The sequence below is a fragment of the Balaenoptera borealis genome (assembly GCF_965194805.1).
Source record: "Balaenoptera borealis genome assembly, chromosome: 3".
In the NCBI taxonomy this organism is placed as follows: domain Eukaryota; kingdom Metazoa; phylum Chordata; class Mammalia; order Artiodactyla; family Balaenopteridae; genus Balaenoptera; species Balaenoptera borealis.
In genome coordinates, this window is record NC_138866.1 from 61,523,625 (window position 1) to 61,547,930 (window position 24,306).

The 24,306-nt window shown below is 46.1% G+C and overlaps 2 protein-coding genes across 3 annotated transcripts in view; one reads left to right on the forward strand and one right to left on the reverse strand.

Moving 5' to 3' along the window:
• The window catches only part of SLC25A21 (solute carrier family 25 member 21), a 512,281-nt gene extending 510,161 nt beyond the window's left edge, over positions 1 to 2,120 (forward strand). The window contains exons 10-11 of one of the 2 annotated variants that reach the window (XM_082384199.1): positions 156 to 242; positions 919 to 2,120. In XM_082384199.1, the coding sequence (XP_082240325.1) occupies positions 156 to 205 (50 nt within the window). In that variant the 3' untranslated portion in view covers positions 206 to 242; positions 919 to 2,120. Of the gene's footprint in view, positions 1 to 155 lie in introns of both variants that reach the window. The other variant, XM_082384198.1, reaches the window with a different exon arrangement.
• On the reverse strand, positions 29 to 23,986 carry PAX9 (paired box 9). The gene is made up of 5 exons (XM_082384178.1): positions 21,446 to 23,986; positions 17,068 to 17,461; positions 15,686 to 16,312; positions 12,563 to 12,705; positions 29 to 3,232 (listed from the first exon to the last, which is right to left on the reverse strand). The coding sequence occupies exons 2-5, from the start codon at positions 17,069 to 17,071 to the stop codon at positions 2,978 to 2,980; spliced, it is 1,029 nt and encodes a 342-aa protein (XP_082240304.1). The 5' UTR covers positions 17,072 to 17,461; positions 21,446 to 23,986; the 3' UTR covers positions 29 to 2,977.
• Between the last annotated feature and the right edge of the window lie 320 nt (positions 23,987 to 24,306).

A 24,306-nucleotide genomic window follows, 5' to 3' on the forward strand; every position in this document is an offset into this window, starting at 1 on the left:
TGAAAATAAAAAATGAAAGATAACATGGTAATTATTACTTTTTATTAATTTAGAGCATTTAAAGTATAAAAATAAAGGCTTTTTGACATACTGTATATACATACACAGCCTTCGGTTGTACATCCTTTCCAACGTGTTTTTAATTTATATTTCAGCCCAGTATTTAATGAGGGTCGTTAAAAGTAGGACAAAACAAGAGAAATAAGAATGTGTCTGCTGTCCAACTGCATTCTATCCTTCAGGTAATACTCTTGCCTTCTGTGAAAGAGAGCACTGCCTGCATAGAGGCCATGAAATTGAACCTTTAACCTCTCCATGTGGATGGGATGGAAAAGGATCTCTGAAGAGTGCATTTGCCAGGTTAAAAACAACACTTTTACCCCCTAAGAATCAGAGGAAATATGTCAACAGTAACCAATAACAATAATGTTTTGAAAATCAAACAACCCCATATCCCATCCCACTTTCCTTCTCTCATTTTTAAGAGCAGCTTTAAATCATAATATGCTTTAAATAGCCAATTGTATTTGGGCTTTCTCTTTTTAAATTTACTCCATGTGAATTCACTGTTGCTAAGAAAAAACCTAGGGAAAAAAAGAAAAGGAAAACTTTGATACTATTAATATTAGATTTTTAAAGATACAAGAACCGGAAAAAATATATAAATAGCATAATAACAAGAGATTTCTTAATTTAGATAAAGAAAATAACATTTAGTTATGTTTCCATACAAACAATTGATATTTTTTAAAGACTCCTAATAGCCGCCTAAAAACATCTGATAAGGAATAATTCTGTACCTTATGTCAGTTTTTCTGCATGGCAGGAGAGTCCCTGTACAGTGTGGTTTTAAAGTCTCCACCAAAATATTGGACTGGTATTTTGTTCCATTCGGTTTATAGTCTATTTTCTCACCAGACTGGGAACTCCAGATGTCAATAGGAGTTTTACAAGATCAAAGGAAGACTACGGCCCTGAGAGTTCATCTGCTGCTTCTGCTTATTCTTCTCCTGAAGTTATAATCCTCTGTTTGCAGCACTGAATTTCGGTTGCTTTAGAAATAAATGCAGTTCAAAGCTCTCTATGAGATATCTGCTGCTTGAAAAAAGCAGTTCCTCGAACATAGCTTGTGTGTCAGAAATCTGCTTACTGTTTATATCCTGGTGATTTGAAAACCTAGCTAATCTAGCCATCTGAGTTTTAGATGAGGCCATGAAACCGATGTGACAGAACGGGATTGCCATGTGGGCTGTACACAGCACAGACAGGAAGAAATCAAAATCACCTAACGAACGCATCTTTAACAACATCCGTATCTAGTGATGTGCCCTGTTAGTTATTGCACAGAATTAATACCAAAAAACCCGCAATATATTAACTTAACTTTCCAATAGATGAATTGTACCAATGTTTTAAAAACGTATTTTCAAGCCTATATTGCCAAGCAGGAAGAACTTTCTAAACAGAAGCAATTAAAACTGTAGAATTTTGCCCAAGAAAATCAACTGTTTTAAAATACAACACATAATCACATGCTCACACACACACACACACACACACACACACACACATACCCCTCAGCTCTATGATTAACACTAAAGTGAAAAACAAATTGGTTTAGAAAGATCCATCAGTTAAACTGTGCCCTGTAACTCCAGAAATGAATAAAGGGAATTTTTAAAAATTAAATAGCATTTGTATTTCTAATACCACCACCAGTTTACCTACACGTGAAACATGCTTCTGTACAACAATGTAAACTTCACAGCAAGCCATTTTTACATTCATTAGAGCAGAATTTTCCATTGTCTTTAAATTACAATGTAATTTTGGGCTGAGATTGCTGAACACACAGGTAAGCCAACAATAACAACAGTACAATTTAGTTTCACAGTGGTTTTCTTAACATAAAGTTCATTTTAAGTGTCTTTGCAAAGCATTTCACATTAAACTTAAGTTTCTAAGTGACTTCCTTTAGAGCCTTGTTCAGATATTTTCCACCCTCTTGTCTTTATATGCTTGGCATGTGTGTTGTTTGCTTGGGATACAAAATGGGAGACTGGCTTGTTTTATCTGTGTTTTGAGTCCTCTGTTGTAGAAAGAAAATGTCCTTCATGAGATGTCGAAGCCTTCACTGCACACACAAAATCTGGGGCAAGTCCAGGTCCAGGAGCCTGAGCGGCCCACCACCAAACAGAGACAAAGACATTGCCGGAAAGTCACCTTTGCAAAAAGAAAGGAAAAAAATAGAGAGGGGTGGGGGCAGGGGAGGGGCCTATCCCATGGAATGAAAACACAAATGCACCAGAGTCCATATTTACAAACTAATAGAAAGTATAAACATTATTGTATTTGGAACCAAGTCAAAACACCAGGAGGAGCTAAATTCAGATATTGCTTAAGTTATACATATATTTTCCAACAAAATATGCCATCTGTTCAAAATAAACAACGGATCACTCAAGTCAATTGTTGATTGGTTTCCTAATGATGAATTAAGGATTATTTTGTTACCTTATTTGATTAGAGGGTGTAGCATAACTTTTTCTATATCTATTTTCTTTTATTGATTTTGCAAAATCTCAACAATTGCACGTTTCAGAAGTTCAGGTTGATTTAGAATAAATATACACGTGTGGTTTTACCAAAGACTAGTTTTAAAAGTTCCTTAAGCCCTTTGAGGGGTGCAGGTTTCTTCACTACGTTAAAACAGTGTGTGGCCAACACAAACGTCTCATTCAGTCCTTAACATTGCTTTTGTTTTTAACTCCTACAGTCATGTCAGGTGTTCTGTGAGAGAGAAGTTATGGTAAGAGATTTAAGTGTCATCAGCACAGAGGATGTGAGTCCGTAAAGCCAGCTTTCGAGGCAGGAGGGTTGGAGGGCAGAGGGGTGGGATCCGAGACCAGGGAAGAAGGGGAGGGTGTGCCGAGAGGGGGGGGGACTCGGGTGAAGCTGCGGCAGACGGAATCTCCCATCAGAGTGCGGAAGCCGTGACAGAGTGGCTACCTTCTCGGGCTGCCTGCATTCCCTTGAACGCCAGCGACGCGGGAATGTCACAGTTGTGGGGGGAAAGTGGGGTGCCACTGGCATGTTGCCACCCGTGTCCAGCAACATAACCAGAAGGAGCAGCGCTGTAGGTCATGTAAGGCGACACTTGGGCTGGGGTAGGATAAGGAGCCATTGTGGATGCTGACACAAAACTGCTTACAGCTGGGAGACCATTTGGTGCCTAAGAGGAGTAGGAAAAGAGAAGAGGTGAAAATAATCACATTAGAGCGGTTGACATTTCACGAGTTCTTAGAAAGAAGCAGAATGTCAGTTCTGAGTAGTAACTAACAATATTCTGACCCTACTTTCTGATTTTTTGTTGTTGTTGTTTAGACTTGACTCTTTTTATATTCTAAATGCATTCACCGTCTTGCTACGTAAACATATTCTTTCCACAAAGATTTTGAGGAGGCAACAACCAGAATATTCACAGTATTTGCTTTTGCTACTTGGAATTATAGGAAGGAAATGCAGGGTGAGAAAAGAATTAATTGTGATTAAGTACTCTTAGAATCCATTCAGCTCTCTATCTGCCTTTGCCAACCTTCCCCATACTTCAGTTTTGTTTGACTCTTTTGTTGAGGCATTTGTGAAGGGCCTGGTTGGTATAGCTTTCATTTCCAGTAAAGAAGGGCAGAGTATGGGCTGTCACTTTAGAAACTCAAAATGAGCATGACCTTTGATAAATAAAACGTGGGCCATATTTTAAAACATCATGTTGAAAATGCTTGTTGGACGAAGGACATGCAAAATCAGGCAGTTTGTCTATAAGGGTTTTTTAATGACAATTGGAGGTATATTTTCCAGAGCTATTTTATCGAAAAGGAAACTGTCAGAATATAAAAGAATCGCATATGCATGGTTTTGAAATTGGAAAATCTGCTTGCTAAGTTTTAGGGCCCTGTGATCTGAATTTTTAGAAGCCACATGGATAAATCTCTTGAAATGAATTTAAATGTAAAATGTTAGTTTGCAAACAAAATGCAGCAACGCTGGCAGGCAAGTCTGCCTAGAAGCCAGTGTTCCCTTGGCAACCAATAAATTATTGTTGGTATCGTTACTATTAACAACACCAAAAACACCCTGATTTCTAATCCTCATTCTGGCATGAATACTCGGCATCCTTCTTCAACTAACTTCATTTTTCCCCCTGAATTTCTACATTGTTGGGGCTTCCCTGGTGGCGCAGTGGTTAAGAATCTGCCTGCCAATGCAGGGGACACGGGTTCGAGCCCTGGTCCGGGAAGATCCCACATGCCGCGAAGCAACTAAGCCCGTGCGCCACAACTACTGTGCCTGCGCTCTAGAGCCCACAAGCCACAACTACTGAGCCTGCGCTATAGATCCCACGAGCCACAACTACTGAGCCCGCGTGCCACAACTACTGAAGCCTGCGAGCCTAGAGCCCGTGCTCTGCAACAAAAGAAGCCACCGCAAGGAGAAGCCCACGCACCACAAGGAAGAGTAGCCCCCGCTCGCCGCAACTAGAGAAAGCCCGCGCAGCAGCGAAGGCCCAACGCAGCCAAAAAGTAATTAATTTAATTTTTTAAAAAATTTCTACATTGTTTAGAAATAAAGAAAATCCTGTTTCCTGGTAGTGATGTGAATAAATAAACATATATCACCATATTTCCTAATGAAACTGTAATGTAAATAATAGAAATATTATTCATAAAACCAATTTAAGCCTTAGAGGTAAGAAAAGCAGACATATGTTGGATACTTCTTCCAATTCAACTGCAACACAGAAATTGTTTTCTAATTTAATTCATTTGGTTATTATTTTCACTTCCACATCTATGAGAATGCAACAGTGGGGTCTCAAAAATGATTTTCTCAATTTAGAGTAATGCATGGAGTAGAATATATACATGAATGTGATTTAACACTACTTGTGGATTTCTGACAAAATAAGAATAAAAGTAGAGGAGTTAACTTTGTGTAGTTGGTTCTATAAGAAGACACATCTCATGTTCTTTTTGTCAGAGTGCTTGTTCTTTGAGAAATGGGGAAGAGGAAAGGAAACTGAGGTTTCCTGAATCTGTCCTATGTCCCAAGCACTAAGAAATATCCAACATATTTTATCGAATAATTGGAACTGACAAATTGTATCTCATTTTAACCTATTGAGTTTATAATAATTACAAGATAATTTATAATGAGTACAATGTGATGTTCAATTGAAATTAAAATGTGTTACAAAGGATGACGCTCTGTTTTTGAACAAAGAAGCCATTGCATATCACTGTTGAATACAAATGAAATATTATCCTCTTTTTATACAAAAGAATATAGATTAAGGAGTTTAGCCATTTACCCTAGGCCAATCAGCAAGTCCATGGCCATGTGTTAAAAGAAATTATCATCCCTGTCTGATGCAGGATCCTCTGTAGCAAATCATGCTACTCTCCCAGACAATTAAAAGATAGATACAATTTAATTTCAAACTAGAGCATCTTTTCTGGTAAAAGATTCTTTCCTCTTCTAGAACCTGATTCTCATTCTTAGATCCTAATTCTGTTTCTTAACTTCTAAAAGAAACTCTTTTTCCTGCTTTCTGAAAACGGCTCATTAGAAAATGGCTCAAAAAAGATACACTTTAAGACTCTCAACAGATGAGTATGAAGATAGACAACTGTCAAATTGCAGAAGAAATTTAGCATTGCATAGAGATTTTATTTCTGATCATTATTATCTAGAATTTTCCCAATAATCTAAGAGAAATTAGTTTGGAAAGGGATTGTTCCAATTCAGTTATGGAAAGGTGTTTGCATCTATATTTGGCCTCTTCCATTCTAGCATTAATTAATATTTTATACTATTTGTGCCAGTGTGCACCAAGAATCATAAAATAAGAATGTTAAGGCTGAAATTACTTTTAAAATAATGAAAACCTTTGCTCAACAGTTTCCAAGTACATAGGTTAGATTATTTAGTGTAATACAGAAACAGCGTATTGTTTAGCAATACAGTTAGCAGAAAAAAAGTATTGGTGAGTTCTATTTTTCATCACAGCTAAGTTTTTCCTACTCATTCTGTTTTCTTTATATTTTTTCTATCATTCAACATTACATTTCTCTCTGAAATACTTGCTTTGTTGTATTCCCTTTCCCTTCCTTACACCCTTGCCCTTGGAACCACTGCTCCCTGATGTGACCCCTTTATTTGGGGCTCTTCAGCCATTCTGATGTAATGTCCACAGTCCCTTACATGGGTCCACTTCTTTTTGCCCAGAGATGTTCTCCCTGAGAAGCCAGGCCGGACTGGACTCTCATTTTAGATAATGCTCCTAGGATTTGGGGGAGGGAAAATGTTGGATTTAGGCCCCTGTTACCTTCAGGTGCCTTACTTACTCCATAACTACATTTGTTTGTCAGGTGTAAAAAACACTAAGAGTTCTTTCCAGATTTGTCCATTTTCTATTAAGGCAAACTTGTTTTTTATGCTATTAGTCCTATTAGTATGAAATATTTCAAAGTTCTCTAAAATCTGCAATATATTTAGAGTCATTTTAGTGATGTGGGCCCCTCTGTACTGCAGAAAGGAAAGTTGGGAAGGGAAGCTCAGAGAGGTTTGACATCCTCTTGTAGAAAAAGGCAAGGGGAGGCTAATTAAGTGTTTGCTTAAAAAAAAAAAAAAGAAATCTTTAAACTTAAACAGTTTAAAAATAGCTCTTAGCTTCCCCTCAGGTTAAATTATGACCTAGATTTGGGGTGGAAAAGTTTTGTCTTAATTTCCCTTTTTACTTTTAAAGTTCAGATTTAGAAATTTTAAAAAATGGCATGAGCAAGATAAGAGAACAAACATGCTTTAACTAAAGCGTACCTGCCACCTTCACTATTCATTCGTTCTAGTAACTCAATAAACACATCAATTTTCTCACTATTAATTTTGAAACATGACATTAGTAAAAGGTATAAATCTCTACCAGGTAAAGTAATTGTTATTTATGATGCAATCACTGAAAGAGTAAAATTTTCCACCACAAAGGAAAACAACTACAGGTAGCATTGATGTTTGTTTATTCTTTCCAATAAAAGAGTACATGACTTAAACTTCCCAAATCTGTTTAATGTTTTCAGTGAAGGGCATGTAATTAATCTGAAAAGCTAGTTAGGCTGAGTAGAGACTACCAAATGTACACCATAAATACAGTGGGAGCAAACATGCTAAATTGCTCTATTTAATTGGATTGTAAATATGATTTATAAATCGACCAACGTATGGAATCCCCAGGGAAGAGTAAACAGATTTTCCAAATGAAACCCCAGCAATGGGCATGTAATGGAAATCTCATTTTTGAAAATGACTTTACCTAAAGATTCCATAAATAAAACGTCAATCCATCAACCCCTTTTTCATGTGGATCTTCCATGAAAGCCCTGAGAATCCTTTCCTGTAAAGAACTGTACAAGGGTCCTCCCTAAGGCAAACTATCTTCTACCTAATGTTGAGAACGAGATTTACTAATACAAAATAAAATAGACCAAATTGTATACTCTGGAAAAAGTAAGTTCCTTGCTCTGTTGAATGTTTTTAGAAAAAGATGGATTTTTATCCCACTGACATTAAACAAAAGAGTCCAGAAAAAATACATAAGATGCAATGTAGTCTAGTTAAGGTCATCACAAGAGAGAATGAAAGTATGAGTTTTCATTGCATTTGTTCTAAAATGTTAGAAATACAGATTTTTCAGTTTTCAAAAATATTCCTAAGTGAATATGTCAAGAACCTATAGTGGCAGAGAGCTAGACTGTAAACAATTTGAGGACAGGAACTTGTCTTTAATCATCTCATATCCCCACAAAATGGGACACATTATAGGCGTTTCATAATCATTTGTATACTTAAGTTAGTGCAGCCTTTTGAAAGCAAAAGATGTGTTGCTCTTTCTTTTAAAAAACAACAACAAGAAAAAAAAACAAAACTGGGCACCCTTTATCACAGAACAAGCATAACACTTTAAGTAAGCAAAATGAGTAAAGCTGTTGAAAAGGTAAATAAAAGTTGTAACCTAGCTATTTCATTATTTGATTTATGGTCATTCCATTTATTCCCCACCCCCACCCCCAGAGAAAATGGAAATGCATTAGTATCCAAACACTTGTGACCATGAAAAACTGGTATGACAACTGTCTGGCAATTAGATGTTATAGACTATTCTTCAGATGCTGGTAGTTGTCTACTCAACATTTTTTCTCCTGAAGAAAATGCAAATAGCACTGCCAAGTCTTCTATCCACAGTCTTTCATCCACTCATCAGTTCTACCTGGTTCTTCCCTTATGACAAAATCAGTTTACCTTGGCCTTATAATAAAGTAGGTTCAGCCACAAATAGAGATGTGCTTCACCTAGAATTTCAACCTTGATATCATAAGCAAGAAAAAGCTTCAGATCTGAAAATAAACAAGATTCTCTCTCTTTTTTGGTGAAATCATTTTTCTGACTGCTGTTCTACCCTTCTTAATTCGTTATGCAATAACCTAGTAAAATAAATCTGACAAAATGAAATGACGGTTGTAAATATGGTTTCAACATTCATCCAAAAGGATCTTAATTATGGATAACTGCAGATCTAAATGTCTCTAGGTAATGGAAAGCTGCTATTTAAAATGTTTTTCTAAACTTTATGTTTCCAAAATGTTATTAAAATTGATGTAGCCTTGAAAAAAATTTAAATCGCTTTTTTTTGTATATTATATGACACATTTTAGCAATACATAATCAATAATTTTGTTTTAAAACATAGTTAAAAGTTAATCAGGTCAAAGAATATTTTTCATAATAAATAACATGAATTTCAAAGACTATTGGCATTTGCCTAAAATTGCATTCTCTACAAAATTATAAATTATTTAACACAAAGTTAACTTTGTTTGATATGAAGAAGAATCCATGGCAACTTCATTTATATTTTCACAAGAACAGTGTGTCTTCGAGGACAGCCAATCTGTTAAATAATGCACTAGAAAATTATATTCAGGATGCTGAAATACTATCTTTATTTCAAATACAATGTATAAATGCATGTTTCATAAGAATTTCAGATTAATTTACGTCTCCAAATTAAACTCTTTTCGCATCTCATTTAACTCTGAACTCTTTCATAAATTCAAGTATTTATAGACTAGTTTCCATTCCTGAGATCTCAATCTGTAGCTAATTTTATATTAAACTTGCTGTCTGAGTTGATGTATATACTACCCCAAAAGGAAGATACTCAAAGATTATAAATCTACCATTCAGATTACTTTAATTATAGTACCAGATATTCATTTTTTTCTGACAAAGCATGCACAATTATACAAAGAAAATTTCAAGAACTATACAACTGTTTATAAACTGTTAGAATGAGGCATTAATTCACTAAGTACCATGTATAAGGGTAGATATATTCCAACCTCATGTTTCTCTGTATGTATTTGTTTTTGTTTTTGTTTTTTTGCCATGCAGTTGCATTCAAGAGAGGTTTTACACTTTCCACAGAAAAGGACCAGCGATTAGGAACCAGAGAACATTATTGTCATTCAGAGTTAGATGAGATTAAAGAGTTCTAGCCCAATATTAAATGTGGGTGAAAAAAAGCCAAAATAAATATCCTTTTTCTTCTATCCTCAAAGATAGACAATATGGACTTCTGAATGGCACTATAAAATATCAATTGCAGTGTAATATTAAAGTGTACAGTTTGAATATTCTAAACTAATGTTTTAAAAACAAGATAGATGTGTGCATAAGGTTCTAATTACTAGCAATCGGGCATCTTTCTTTGCAGTTTAAGCTGAAAATAGAAACTCTAGATTATAGTAATCAATACAACCTATGATCAGTTGTCAATTCAGCCCCTCTGGTAATTTTACAGGTATATTCTGACAAAGGATTATGCTCTAAATCCTATAATCCTGAACCCTTGATTTCCTCCTTTATACACTAAAATGAAATTGAGATTATATAATACTACACTATTTAATAACAACCATAAATGCACTAAAAGTATTATGTGCAAAAATTTTGAGAATTTTTTTTTTGCCAAAGACTTTCAATTTTTGTTTATAATACAAATAGAGAAAAGTTTTACCTAAGTTTACACTAGGGTTGTGGAAATGTACATATGCTGATAACATTTTGAAAAATAACTTTACAAAATAAAACTACCCTTTGAATATTGTAGGAGAAATGCATATATATATGGAATACACACACACAACACACCTTACATTTGCATGTTTGTTTATGAGCAAGTTTTAATGTATAATTTTACCCTCAAGGAACTCGACATCTAAATTCCAAAACTGCTCACAAAATGACACAGTCTAAGTGTATGTGTCTACTTAGCACACCTTCAGCATTAAGCACTATTTTGATAATTATAATAGAGTAGCTACTGATTTAATTATGCACAGAAATTTTTCAAGTTTTGATATTTTACATCATTTGTATTATCTTGCTACATGGCAATGCAGAAGATTAGCATATTGCCAATAAGAACTTTCCAAATGAAAGTTTGATACAAATGTCTTTTTCTTCTGCAAAAAAATTTTAACTTGTCCTCAAGCACTTAGAACAATACTTATTTGGCCACTTATTTAAGTTATACTCTTATAAATCTGATAATTAAGTGACTTGATATTCACTGTATAAAATGTAATGGATTTTTAATGTTCAGAATATGCAGGATAGATTACTTGACACAGTGTTCTATTTTTATTTTAAATTGATTAGTTTCATTTTGAAGTGTATGTATTAACTAACCATTTCTAAACAAGATAATACACTAGGTCTATAATTCAAGGGAGTAAAAATAAAAGTAATCATAAAGATTTTTGGATTATGCCGCTGCTTTATATATAAACTGGGTTCATCAACTACATGTGGGAATTAGAGACCTTTTTTTTCAACTCTGTACTTCACAATGTTATTCCAGGAAATGATGACCTAATAAACATTACTGAGCACCAATTAAATGCTTACTACTCTGTATGCTAGGTGCTTTATAGATGCTCTATTGTTTGTAAACAAGTACCTTGACACTTTTTGACTATGAGCTGGCTGACCAAAGTATATTCTGACAAAAGAAAAAATTTCTTGTTTTTGAGTCAATCTCTAACGCCATTTCTATCATGGTAATATTTAATGAATGCCTACTATGTGCCCGATGGTTGCATTATCTCATTGAAATTTCACATCTCTTGAGGTTGGCCCTATTATTTCCCTATTTTATAGATGAAAAAAATGGAGGCTCTAAAAGGTTAATAACTTGAGTAAGTGGCAATGGTGCCATTGTACATAATGCCTCTTCTTTACGAATTACCTGCTCTTCTGTGGAAGGTAGTGACAAACTTTCTTACAATTTCTCTTTGGCATTCTTTACAGTAGAAGGAGATTCAGGAAAGGGACCCTCCTTCCTTGCTGCTATTTTCTGTGATATTTGTCATGGGAGAGCTACTAATCTATATGGGATTCTGTTTTAACAAAATAAGGGAGGGAAGAGGAACTGGAAATGGGGTTTGTTAGGGAAAATAAAGACTAGGATTTTTTTTTCCCAACTGAATAAACGTTGCAAGTTCCATTGCGCTTAAAAAGTTTATTTTAACAGATAAGAAAACATTAAAAGTTTTAAGATTTCAAAATAATAAAATGAAAACTGGGTATTTTGAGGCTTTGGAATTGGAGTTTGGTATGAATACATTTGCAAACCTACACAGGTCTGCTCAAAGAAACCTTACGCTGCTTTAAGGTCCAGGTTTGTTTTTGCTGTTGTTGTTTGCTTTTTTGAGAGCTTTGAACTCCTGACTCCACCGTGGTGATGAATTTAGACTCAAAAACTCTTGGTCTTTTGTTGTTGTGGTTGCTTAGTTTTTCTCAAAGGAAAAAAAAAAAACACGGGTGTTTTAATTTTTCTTTTGGAGAGTTGGGGGAGGGAGAGAGGGAAAGAAAATTTAAATGGTCCACAGCCAGTCCGTATAATTTGAGGTTTTCTCACTAAGCTCCCTGGGGAGATTACGACGTGACCTTTAATCGGGAAATGGTAACTTAACGCAGTTTATCTGCTTGCCCTCTCCTCGCCGTCGCTGGACCAGCCGCGCGCGCCCGTTCTCTGGGAGCCGCGGACCGTCCGCGCGGGAGGAGCCGCAGCGGCGCGCCCTCGGGCGTGCGGACCGCTCGTCCCGCGCGCAGCTGGGAACCCACGGCCGCTCTCCCGGCCCCTCGGAAGCGCCTTCCCGGGTAAGTGTACCCCGACGCGAGCCGCGGAAAGGGCTTCAGGCGCGACCTCCCCGCGCCTACAGGGGCCGAGCAGGCCCGGAGGCGCTTCCAGGGCCGCGGGGGTCGAGGCCTCACTACGCCCTCGCGGGTCCGGGCCTCCGTCCCGCCCCCATCGCCCCGGCCTGGGGCTCGTGGCCGCCACGGGGAGTCGACCTGGGCCTCTCCTCGGTAGAGGCTCCGAGAGGGGCCCGGGGCCTCCGTCGCCCGAACCCCCGCGGCCCACCCGGCGGGGCCCTCGCCTCCTCACCTGCGCGTACTTGGCTTCCTGCTCCAAGGCCCCCTTCTCCAGCCCGTTCACCGCGTGCGGGGCGGCGGCGGGGAAGTTGCTGCGGCCCAGGCTGCTCCACTCCTCCACCTTGGGGCTGTGGTAGGGCGAGCTGTCGCTCACTCCTGGGGAGGAGGAGAGAGGGCGTCAGGCTGGAGGGCCAACCGCGCGCCCCCTCCTGAGACCGGCTGCGAACCCGCGACCCGCGAGCGCGAGGGCTGCGACCTCTGCCGGCCCCCTGCCCTCCGCCTCCCAGGGGTGCGGGAACGGCCCCTCCGGCAGGGAGCCCAGGGCCCGGCCAAGGTGACTCGCCTCGAAGTAGGCCTCTCCCCGCCCTCTCCCCCACGCCCGCGGGAAGATACGTTTTTCTTTTTCATCCGGCCTTTGATTACCTCCTCCCGTCCTCGCTCCCCCGGGGAAACGAGTGGAAGGAATCTGAGAATTTTCCCCCAGTTTTCCCAAATCGGGGAAAGAACCCGTGAAACTGGATGCGCCGTTCTCCCCATTCCTAAGTCAGGGTCCCAATCCTGACTCAGGGTCGACTGGGGTTCGACAAAACTCTGAGACCGGTGCCTTCCGAAAAGGGAGAGAGGGTCTCCCAGGCCTAACCGCGCCTATGCTGGCGCTCAGAAACATCCAGAAAAGTGCTCACTGTGCTGTAGAGATCTAGTACTTATGTCAACAGATGGAACAAAAAACCTGCACAGTCCTTTGCAAACAAATAACTAAAGGATGCCCACAATATACATGCAAAACATAGGTGCACAGGTTTCTGCCTTCCGTATGTGCCTACCTTGCGTGAGACTACCCTTGATGCTCTATCTCTACACATTAAATACATGAGGTATGTGCATATGACTTAAAAAATAAATACTACAGTTACCACTGTAAATGCCACCAGTGTCAGAGGTAAGGTTATAGGTTTTCTTTTTCAATGAAACAAAAGGTTAGTATAATTAAAGTATAAGTATTTTGGAAAAGAAGTAAAGCCATCAGCTATCCTTTATGTTTTTAATAGAGATGCTAAGAAAATTATATGGATGTAAACTGATTACCACAATACCTAGAGGTGTGCATATTGAATCACTGGCATCTTTAAGTGAGCAAGTAGAATTTTAAAGAGAAGATACTTGAAAACTATGAGCAGTTGGTCTTTGGGACCCATGGGTGGAGGACTGAAGTTTGACAAAGCTACTACAACTTGATTTTAAATACTTCCATCTGATACAGTGCTTCAAAGGGGCAATCATTTTGTAGAAACGATCATTGGTAGAACTAATCATTTTATATTCACAGATTTGTCAGAAAACAGGTTGTTTAAACCTGGCATCCAGAATCAACAACATGTAGAATGAAGAGTTGCTCCTCTCCATAATCTAATACTTTTTCAACTGACATTTGGTCTGATTGTAGGCTCCCTAGGGAAGAAGAGTTTTCTTTTCAACTCTGTCAGTCTTTTTTCACTATGCCTCCCCCTCTCCAGAGAATTAGATTGTGTTCCAATTTGCACCAGGAAACTGTATTTTGGCCCAGAACTGCCAGTCTCTTCTTGCCTTCCCAGACAAAAGGCAATCGGTGGGCACAAGCCTGAAGTTATCTTAAGAAATTGAGATCCCCCTGCGCGCCCCCATTTCTGCTGATCTCACACTTTCCCATGAACCGGGGCTTCCTTTAAGTGTCAGTGAGGTCAGTTTATCCTATAAATCAAGGGCAAACTCTCTTCAACTAAAGCTCCAACCAGCTCCGAACAAGACAAAACCGGGCTCTTAGAAGGATCTTGTAAAGTCACAGTCAGAAAACAAGAAGATGAGAAATCAGGGCTATGCTTTAATTATTTAAAAAGATAATTGTGCCAATGTGGTGGCAACCGAGAAAGGCAGGAAACAATTAAAGGAACTATTTCCCCTTTTCCTATTTAATTTTTCCTCTGCTCTTTTTAAACTTCTGTCTGAGAAATTAAGAAGGTAGGCTCTTTATCTCTGCATTATTTAAATTTTGCGTCTAGGGCATTTTTTACTTTCTTTTCTCCCTACCGAGGAAGAAGTTAACGCTGTTTTTGTTGTTTTGTCCTGTTTTAACAACGCAGTAAAAGAAAACAACCTCGGGTCTCCTGCGGAAGCCCGATTAAACACAAGGGCTCGAGGAATCGTTCTTAGCAAGCAGAAAAGACACTCACCACACGCAAGGTCAAGGGTGAGAAAGGAAAGGCACCACTGAAAACGTGCAGGGACTAGATGTCCACTCACATTCCCGGGGACTGGGGGACCCTAAAGGGAAGCGGCAGGCATGGGAAAAACGGGAAAGAACAGAAAAGAGGACAGCATGGAATCGCCGTGAATTTTCTCTTCATCACAGCGGTGGTTGGTGCCACTTCCTAAGATATATATGTAGTGAAATCTGTTAAGGTAAAAAGTGTCGGGGGTGGGGGGAGGAGGGGGAGGACAAAGAGAGAAATAAAGCAGAAAATTAGTCCCAGAATGAGCAATGCTGTAACACGCAAGTTACTAGTAGTAACTTCAGGACCTCCGTTTCCGAGGAAAATGAAGTGAAGCATAAGAATGAAACCAATTAGGTGACATTTGAACTTCCTGCCTGAGCAAATTTGGTCTGATTGCCAGAATGCAAGAAGAACACTGCAGTTTCCACAGGGTGCCCGACTCCTCGCGGCCGCATCTGATCCCCAAACAAGCTACCCACAACAGTGTCTGCAGCCGGCAGCCCCACGCCTGCTCAGGCCTCTCCGGCTGCGCCCCAAGTCCGGCCCCGGCGGCGCTCTCCAAGTGAGCGAGCTGGTCTGAGGCTGCGGCGGCGCGCGAGGCGGGGGAGGGTGGAAAATGCGAACCATGTGTCGGGGATGGGGGGATGCTGTGGGTCTGGTCGTTTGAGATGAGGCAGTAGACTGCGTGTGGCAAGGAAACGAAGGGCATGAATTTCACGTTAATGAGATCAGGACACCCCCTGGGAAGGCCCCTTAAGTTCCCAAAGGAAGAAGCCTCAGGCAGTGGGATAGACGCGGGGCCCCCCGGAGGCCGCAGATACAGAGACCCCAGAGAGGGTGCGGAGGGAAGCTCTGCACATCCACACATCCGGTCCCCGAGCCCTTACCTTGGTCGGTGATGGAACGAATGCCCAGGATGTCGGTGACGGAGTGGGAGGAGGGCCAGGTGCGCGGCATGGCCACTGAGCCGGGGATGGCGGGCACGCCGGGCGGCGTGGGCACCTTAGCCGCGGCCGCCGTGATGGGGCTGGGGTACGAGTAGATGTGGTTATAGGGCAGCGCCGGCTGCGGCGCCGGCTGGTGCTGCTTGTATGAGTCGTAATGGCCCTGTTGGGCCAAGTTGCCGATCTTGTTGCGCAGGATGCGGCTGATAGAGCTCACCGAGGGCACGTTGTACTTGTCACACACGCCGTCCGCCAGTAGGCGGTCCCGTATCTCCCAGGCGAAGATGCCGGGGTCCCTCTGCTTGTAGGTCCGGATGTGCTTCACCACAGTGGGGGTGGTGACCCGAGGCTTGCTGCCCCCAATGGCTCCTGGCAAGATCGAGCCTGTCTCATTGTAGCGCGCCAGGATCTTGCTGACGCAGCCGTGCGAGACCCGTAGCTGGCGGCTGATGTCACACGGTCGGATGCCCAGTTGGGCCAGCTCCACTATGCGAAGCCGGATGGCGTTGGGCAGCGGCCTCCCGTTCACGAATACTCCTCCCAGCTGGTTCACCTCCCCGAAGGCTGGCTCTGCAAAACGAACACATGGCGCGCGGGGACGCGCATCCGCAGTTTGGGACAAGCGCTTGCCACTCGGCCTCCGCGCGCGTCATGGGACAAGGCGGATACACCCGCCTCGGACTAAGGACCCGGGCTTTCACCAAACCGTAAGGTCCCTGAGCCTTGAGGGACGGCCGCAAATCACCGCGGTCGAGTCAGACCCTCCTCCCTCATTCCGGTAGTGCCTGCGGCCGCTACAGGCAAATGTAGTGGTGAGACGCAGGGCCTCTCCGAGTGCTCAAAAGTCTCCGAAGCAGGCGGGGAAATCGGTCTTGACGCCTGCAAGCGGCTGCTTCTCGCCTACTCGGCGCTAAAGTCCTTGTGCCGCTCCCCCTTGATCCCCAGCGCCCCGCCTTGGGACCTGCGCAATTAGACAAAGTCTAGTCTTTTTTTCTGGTTGGCTTCTTTTTCCCCCCCGTGTCTGCGTGTATGTGAAACAAAATTTGGTCCGCAACTGGGACCGCGGGGCTTGCTGATGCCACCGCTCCCTACTCTTGAAATCAGAAAATGGCATCAACAGCAGCAACCCAGTAGCCCGCGTTCAGACTGAGCTGCTGTGCGTCGCTGACCCTTAGCGTGTTCCTACAAGTTGTAGGAACACGAGCAAAGTCAATAAGGAGAGTGTGAGCGCTCAGTGGTGCGCGCCCTCGCGCGCCCTCCCTCCCTCCCTCGCCCGTTCCCTCCCTCCCTTCCCGGTTCTGACAGCGTCCCCCGCCGCCACTCACCCATTGCTCCGAGCAGTACACCAACCGGGCCCCAGTTCCGCACTCCCAGAAAGAAACTTCTCGCGTGGCCTCAGTGGCCCGGTGTATCGCTCCCCCGGGCCGCTGGTGCCTCCGCTTCTCCCCGGGAGGAGGCGGCGAGAGTGCAAAAGGAAGGAGTAAAAGGAAGTCTGTGCCCCGATGAAAGAGGCTTGAGTTCTGCATTTCAATCTAAGCAGCAACGTGGGCTGGGCTGAGCGGGGCCGGGCGGCTCCGTCTATCACTCACTAGGGACACGCCCCCAAAGAGGAGGGCCCGAAGGCAAGCTGCATGATGATTGGTTTGGTCCGTTGAGCGACAGCACAGTCCGGGAAAGTCCTTCCGCTGTCTCTTTCAATCTTGCTCTGCACCTGGGTGACTAAATACAATGAAAAGAGGTGTTTGACACCTTCCCAGGGGCAGCGCAAACAGACAGCAAAATCAGGCTGTTAAAAATGCTGAATAAGCAAATGAAAGCGTTTGTTCTGAGTATGAGAGACTCGAAGGGAGAATGGGCTGAGAATACTTCTTTGGGGGAAGGATGGACATCTCAGAATTTAACTTCAACCTCTAGGTGGGAGGTGAGCGCCACCGTCTTTGGTGGTGGTGATGGTGAGCCTTCTTAGAATAGCCTGTCCTGTAAGCCTCGAGGGGATATCAGGAGAGGATGGCTGTTACCGGCGGGTCCTACCGCACTCCAGCCTACGCCAGGTGGCCAGAGCCCAGGTGTGAGAAGGTAGGCCCGTCGGAGAGACGAGGAGAATTAGGGGAGACCAAGCCAGAGATGGAGGCCTTTGTTTCCACCAGGTGGAGACCTCTCCCCCGGCCTCGTGACTAACGCCCCACACCAGTCTCTAGGGAGTTCATCCAGGAGCGCGGGGTAAAACCCTAGCCTAGGCTCCAAGCAGGAACGTAGCCACACGCGGCTAAAGCAAGCGCACAGCCAACGTCGACCAATTGCCAGCGCATGGGGCACTCTCTGCGGAAGCCAGCGCGCCGCAGAGCTCAACCGTGTTGCTGGTCCGCGGGCCCTTGGTGCCGGCCGAGGTTCTCCGGTTTTCCCCCACCAGTGAACCACTGCAAAGGGCTTTTGTTTAAATATGAGAAAGACTTGGTTCCAAGAAGGTGAACACTGAGCCTGCACATGTATGTGATTCCCACGTCTTCTGACTAGCTGCCAGAGGCCCTGCAGTTCAGCCTACCTAATGAATTTTCACTTTCATTCACGCTAAGTCTAATCCAAAGTGTACAGTATTCTTTTTGGCAGTCAAAGTTATTCACATTTTGAGTACCGGTTATGGAGAATGCTAATCAAAATCAAAAGCAAGATGGGGAACATTTTTAATGAACTTGGGAGTTCGTACTGCTTCTGGTCGAGGATACTGCTACTGCTACTTGACAGTCACACGTTAGCTCTTTCTTGTGCACACAGGTTTTGGGCTGATTGTCCCACAATCCCGAGGGATGGGCTCTGGTTTACACATAGGGAAGCTGACTGGGCCCCGATCCGGGCCAGTAAGTGACAAGAGCCCAGGAAAAACTCATGATCAGCTGCGCTTTTTGAAACGAACAGTAATCTCCAGATCCTCAGGTTTCTATGGCAGGGGTGCCCTCTAAGCTGAAATTTACAGGTAGGAAAGATTTGAAAGATAAAGGAACTATGAAGTCAAACATCCTTAATTCTTTACAATCAGGTTCTTGTGGAAAGTCCCACAACTAGAAATACTTGAACTTATCTGCCTTTTTGGTTGTTGTTGCTGTTTCAATTGTTTAAAATCTCGAAGTTTGACTTGACAGCGATTTCACCCCGGTCTGACCCGCAGTACCTGTTGTGTGGCACCCTCTGGTGCTCTCCAACTCGGAGGTCCTTTGTGGATCCCAGATTTTAAAAGCAGCAGCTCCTTCTTGGGGCAATTTAGTTGAGTCTGTGGTATCTGAGGGGTGTATACGATTTTGCCTGAGGCTTGTGCGATGGAATGAACGTGCTGGGCATCTTGATCGAGAGTCTCCCTGACCCCCCTTCCCCCTCGCTGACACACACTGAGTAGCGACCCCTGCGCGGACTCGGTGCCCAGCTGTTGGGTGCCCAGTGATCACTTCTCAGACTCTGCAGGGCTGCGAAGTTGATAAAAGGCTGTTTGCCTTCTGACTGGCAAGACCCAGTGCCGTGATGTGTTTCTATGTGCTCTGTGAGGGCTTTAGCACCAGCACCAGCCTGGAGTGATCCAGAGGCTCGTATTGTTTGGAGCCCTGGCTAGGAGGACCTAACACACAACTCCCTCTCGTTCGCCCCCAGCTCCCTCAGTTGCCTCATATTTCCCGCACAGGTTTGCTGATGCCTCTCCATTTCCACCTGTGGTAGCAGGCGGTCTTGTCTGCAGTGGATCCCCTGCTCCGCGCCCCTCAGGGCCCAGCAGGCCCTCTTTACGCCGGCGAGGGCGGATGTTTGGCACTCTCAGCTCAGCGCATTCCCGAGAGCAGGCGAAGGATCTTGTTTGGGGACACTGAGTATCCGCAGCAACCTGAGGCCCGGGCTGCGGGGGCAAAAGGAGTCGAAGCTTCAGGGGACAGACAGAGGCGCCCAACCCTAGAGGAAGGGGCTGATGCAGAACCCTCCCAGGACTCACACTGAGTGCTGTGGCCAGGTAGCCCGACACCCGATGAGCTGGCGACCCGATGAGAGACAAGTGACCTGAAGGGGGAGGAAGAGGGATTAGTAGGGGGGTAAGAGGGATTGGTGGGGGGGAAAAGAGGGATGGGGGAGGGAGAGAGAGAGAAACAGTAAGGGCCAGTAAGCCTCGACCGACGATGGGCATAGGGATGCAGAGAAAAAGCAAGGGTCAGTTGAGGTCAGCGCCCCCTGGTTACTGCCTGCTCTGAACCCGGGAGATCACACAGAGATCGGAAGAATTTCGACTAAAGAAATTTAAGACCAAAACCAAAACACAACCAGTAAGGTCTGCAGCTGACACAGGCCGGGGAGAAGCCAAAAGCCCTTCCCAGGGCGCTGTCTAGGCCTCCTCTGAGGAGCGACCCGTTCTCCGGGTAAATATTTACTCAGTGGGAGACTGGAAGCTGGCAGGGCGGGAGGGTGTGAAGGAGGGGGCTACACGAGGTGGAGAGAATCCGTACGCTCGACACTGGCGGGGACAGACGTGTACACCGGCCCGAGGGGAGTCGGGGCCCGGGACCCCAGAGGCGGCCGGGTTCGGGGTCTCGGCTGGGGAACTTTAGCCTGCCTTGCGCCTCTTTGGCTGGACTCCTTCCCTGCCCCTGCGGGCCCAGATGCTGTAAAGTCTTCATAAATCTGTCAGCGGTCCCAGTGCTGCGGGCGGTCACCTGCGCCCCCCCTCCCCTCCCGGCACCAGCGGGGTCTGAGCAGAGGTGCGGAGAAGGAACAGGAGTCTAGCTCCTTCCGAGGCCGCCCCAGCGCCACGCGGCAGACGGCGCCCGGGGGCTGCCGAGGTCGGACCCGGGAGCAACAGGCTGTGCAGGGAGTGGGGAGCCCTCCGCCCTCCAACGCGGAGCGATGTCCTGGGCTGCTCCGCCGGGCGCCTGCTTCCCGCGTCCTGCAGGTCAGCTACGACTGCAGACGGGACGGGAGGCGGGGGCGGGGGGCTGGTATAGCGAGAGAGGGGCGTGTGTATGCGCGGGAGAGGGGTCCTGCTGTTTCCAGTCGCTTTTAGGAAGACTAGAGTTGGCCGAGGAGAATATTAAGGAGCAGATTCCTCCAGCTTGCCCCCTCTGTCGGGAAAAGACAGGACCGAGGGTGAGGCCCAGGCGACGGCGGCCGCCTCTCGCCCTGCCCGGGGAGTTCCGGGGATCGAAAGCAGCCAGAGTCTGAGCTCCCGGACGGGTTTTCAGAGCACAGTTCCTTCTTCCAGTCGTCTGAGGGAGAATATGGTAGAGGCAAGACCTCCGATCCTGTTCCCCCACGGGAGTGCCTCTTCCAGGGTAAGTGAAGGATTGCGCGCCGCGTAGAGAGGAAAAAGAGGCCAGACTTCTCCAATCCTCGCCAAACCGCACAGCCAACGCCCGGGCCGCGGGTTCCAACCCGGATCGGCCCAATGTTAAGTCCCGGCCCGGTAGGGTCAGCGGCCGCCCTCTGCCCACTGGACCTCCCAGCGTCTGCTGCCGCACGTGGCAGCCGGAGGCGCACCCGGTGCCTAAAGAGAGGGAAGGTCCACCCTGAGCTGCGGGCTGGACTCTGCGCGTGGAGCCGCGGGCGAGGTCGGAGGCGGCGGCTACAGGGAAAAGCCAGGCGGTGTGGGAGAAACAGCCCGCACGGGCCCTCAGCCTCAGCCAGGCCGGGGGGCGGGGGGGGGGGGGTGATGGGGGAGGGAGGGAGTGTCCAGACACTGACCTGCCAGCCTGTACTTCTCTGGGCTGCGGACGCAGCGGGACCCACCAGCCCAAGTAGAGGCCGCTGGGGCCCCCAAGAGGAGCCTGGAAAATTCTCCGAAAGCCTCTAAGGCCTCTCCGCGTCCTCTCTGCCTTCCGGCGGGTGGTGCTCACGATTCAAGACCCTTTCCCCAGAGGGCAGCAGCTCGCGGGGTCCTGCCAGAGCGCGGAAATCTCGCTGCTGGCCGTGGGATCCGCCCTGGGGGTGCGAACGCTCCTCACCCTCTTTCTCCTTCCGAGGGCAGGGGAGGGGCTTGTTGCCGCCTGAAACCCGCTTTTAATTCTCCGCCTGCCTGTTTCCGATCACCCAGGGTTGGTTTTTCTGTTTGCACACTCCTTCTGTTACAATAAAAACAATCGACATTTCTTTTCAGTTTCCCCATATTAGCGTCACTCAGTAATTGTTCTCCACCCCCTCCCCCTCCCCCCAGCTTTGAAGGCAAGCGGGATTACTGGTACCCTCGCGGTGGAAGGTTCCCGAGTATATAAGCAAATCTTCCCTAAAGACTTTAAAGTAAAAATAAATAACGGCCCGGGAAATTGCTGTGACCCTAACATCACTTTCTGAACGCAAATTACACCCATTTTTCAGTTTTCAACAGCGGAATTGCTTTCAGAAGGACGGCGTGGTGCCCCATGTGATATGGTTATATTTGTTTATTAAATCCACAAATGAAAGAGAACACATTTTTGGGGCAAGGGGCAAAACTCTAGGCTGCAGAACGGCAAGTGCGATCAAGGATCGGATCCCGGCTGGCGGCAGGGGCAGGGAGGACCCGGGCAGGGAGGAGCCCTGCAGGGACGCCAGGCTGAGCGTCCAGCCAAAGGGAGGGGGGGCTTCGACCTGCCTAGTTCGAAGCATTTGTGGAAGGCACATAGCTCGGTGACGAGAGGAGGACACTGTCCGCGGTCACTCTACAGCCCTGAGCTGCGGTGGCTCAAGAGAATTGCTGCTGCATGTGGGAAAAGCAGGCTTTGGGGTTCTTAAAGATCCTGCCCTCAGGGTCCATGTGCGGGCAGTGGGGCTGCTTCCTACTGAAGACCCAATTGGCCTAAAGGCTCCCAGAAAAGAGAAACGAGAGCCGAGCCAGGCCTTGCCTGTAAGACTAGGTTTCGGGTCTCAAGCAAACACAAACCCTTCGGGTCCCCCATCATGGTCCAGGTTCTGTTGAACGCAGCGTGATTGGGGTTGCCTGCAGGCTTCAAGGGGCTGGAATCAACGTGCGGGCCGGAGTCTTGGTGCTAAGCATCGGCGTTCCCCTCGTTTTCAGTGAGGCCGAGAACCGGGATTCGCTCACTTCGCAGTCCCCTCGGATTGCAGCTGGCACAGTGTCCCCACGAATCACCTCGGGTACTGCGCAGCTCCGTGAGTCCTCGCACCCGGGCAACGGACATGGTGGTGGGACCGCCTGGCGCGCTGCCGTCGAGGTGCAGGATTTCCAACCTGTCGCCTTCTCCGGCCTATTTCCACCAGCCAGCCCCACGCTGACCCCAAGGACGGAGACTCGTGATGCACTGTCCTCCGCTGTCTCTCCGAAAACAGGAACCCGGGTTTGGGAGCAGATACTTAGGGTCGGATTCACGGAAATTTTCCCGCGGTCTTTGAGTCCCTGGCTACCTCTCTCCCGGCAGTCACCTCGTCATAGCGCCACCTACAGGTGCAGGTTTGAGCGCGCTCCCATAGTAATTTTTGCCGAGGTTGGGAAAGATTGAAAATCCACAGAACTTCTATAGCCCGAAATTTTTAGTTCTCCCTTCCAGTTCCTCCTCCAGCCTCAACTCTCCACTGGGTTACAAACCTCCGTACCTTTTCCCACCATGCTCCAAGGCGAACCTGAGCATCAGTCTTTTCGTGATTCACCAAAAGCCCGTCTTCCACGGGATGCCGGGCTGGATCCTCTCGCGGTCCCCAGGAGGTCCTCAGAGCCCTGGGCTACGAACGGTTCCTGCGCTGGGAGGAAAGCCTGAAACTGCAAAAGGCTCCGCGCCTGGAAGGGGAGTGATGGGCCCACCCTTCACCAGCTCATCCTACCATTTGCTGAGGGCTCCCAACGTCCAAACATTCACAACAAACTTTCAAAGGAGGTATTGTCTTTCCCGTTTCAAACAACAGATAAATCAGAGACTTAGATTAAATAAGAGCACACCAGACACTTAGATTAAGTGAGATCATACTGTGTATGAACCCAACTGTGTCCCCATTGTCGTCGCTCTCCGAATTTCCCTATTCTGCAGGGACAGCTCACGTTGAAGCCCCAAGAGAAGCCCCTTTACCGTAGGTGTCTGCACGTATAGTGGACATTCCCCTCCCTCCCTCCACTGCGTAGAGGAGACAAACCCGCCTAAGGCCGCACTGAGAGCCTGCGGCAAAGAGGACCCGCACGCGCTGTCTCCTCACTGTGGGTACAGACTCCGCGCCCACCGAGGAGGTCGGGACTGACGGGGCGAGGGCGGGAGACCTGGAGCAGGCTCCGCTGCGTGCACTGTTCCCCACCCCACACCGGCCCAGGCTACCCCCAGGGTACGGAAGCGGCAGCTGCAGCGACCGCGGGGATCCAAAGCGTCCCCCTGGAACGCCGCGGCGGAACGGCAGGGAGAGGGGCACCGCGAGGACCAGGAAGAATGGGAAGCTGCTCTTCGCTGAGATTTGTTCCTCGGCTGCCAGGACGTGCCCATCTGGCTCCCCGTGCGCTTTCAAATCAGTCTACAGGCAGAGAAATCCACGATTGCCTTCCTTGGGAATTCATTCGGGTGTGTGCCTGTGGGTGTTTCTTTTTAAGACCACTCTAGTGGGGACAAACCGGGAGGAGCCGAGATGCAATA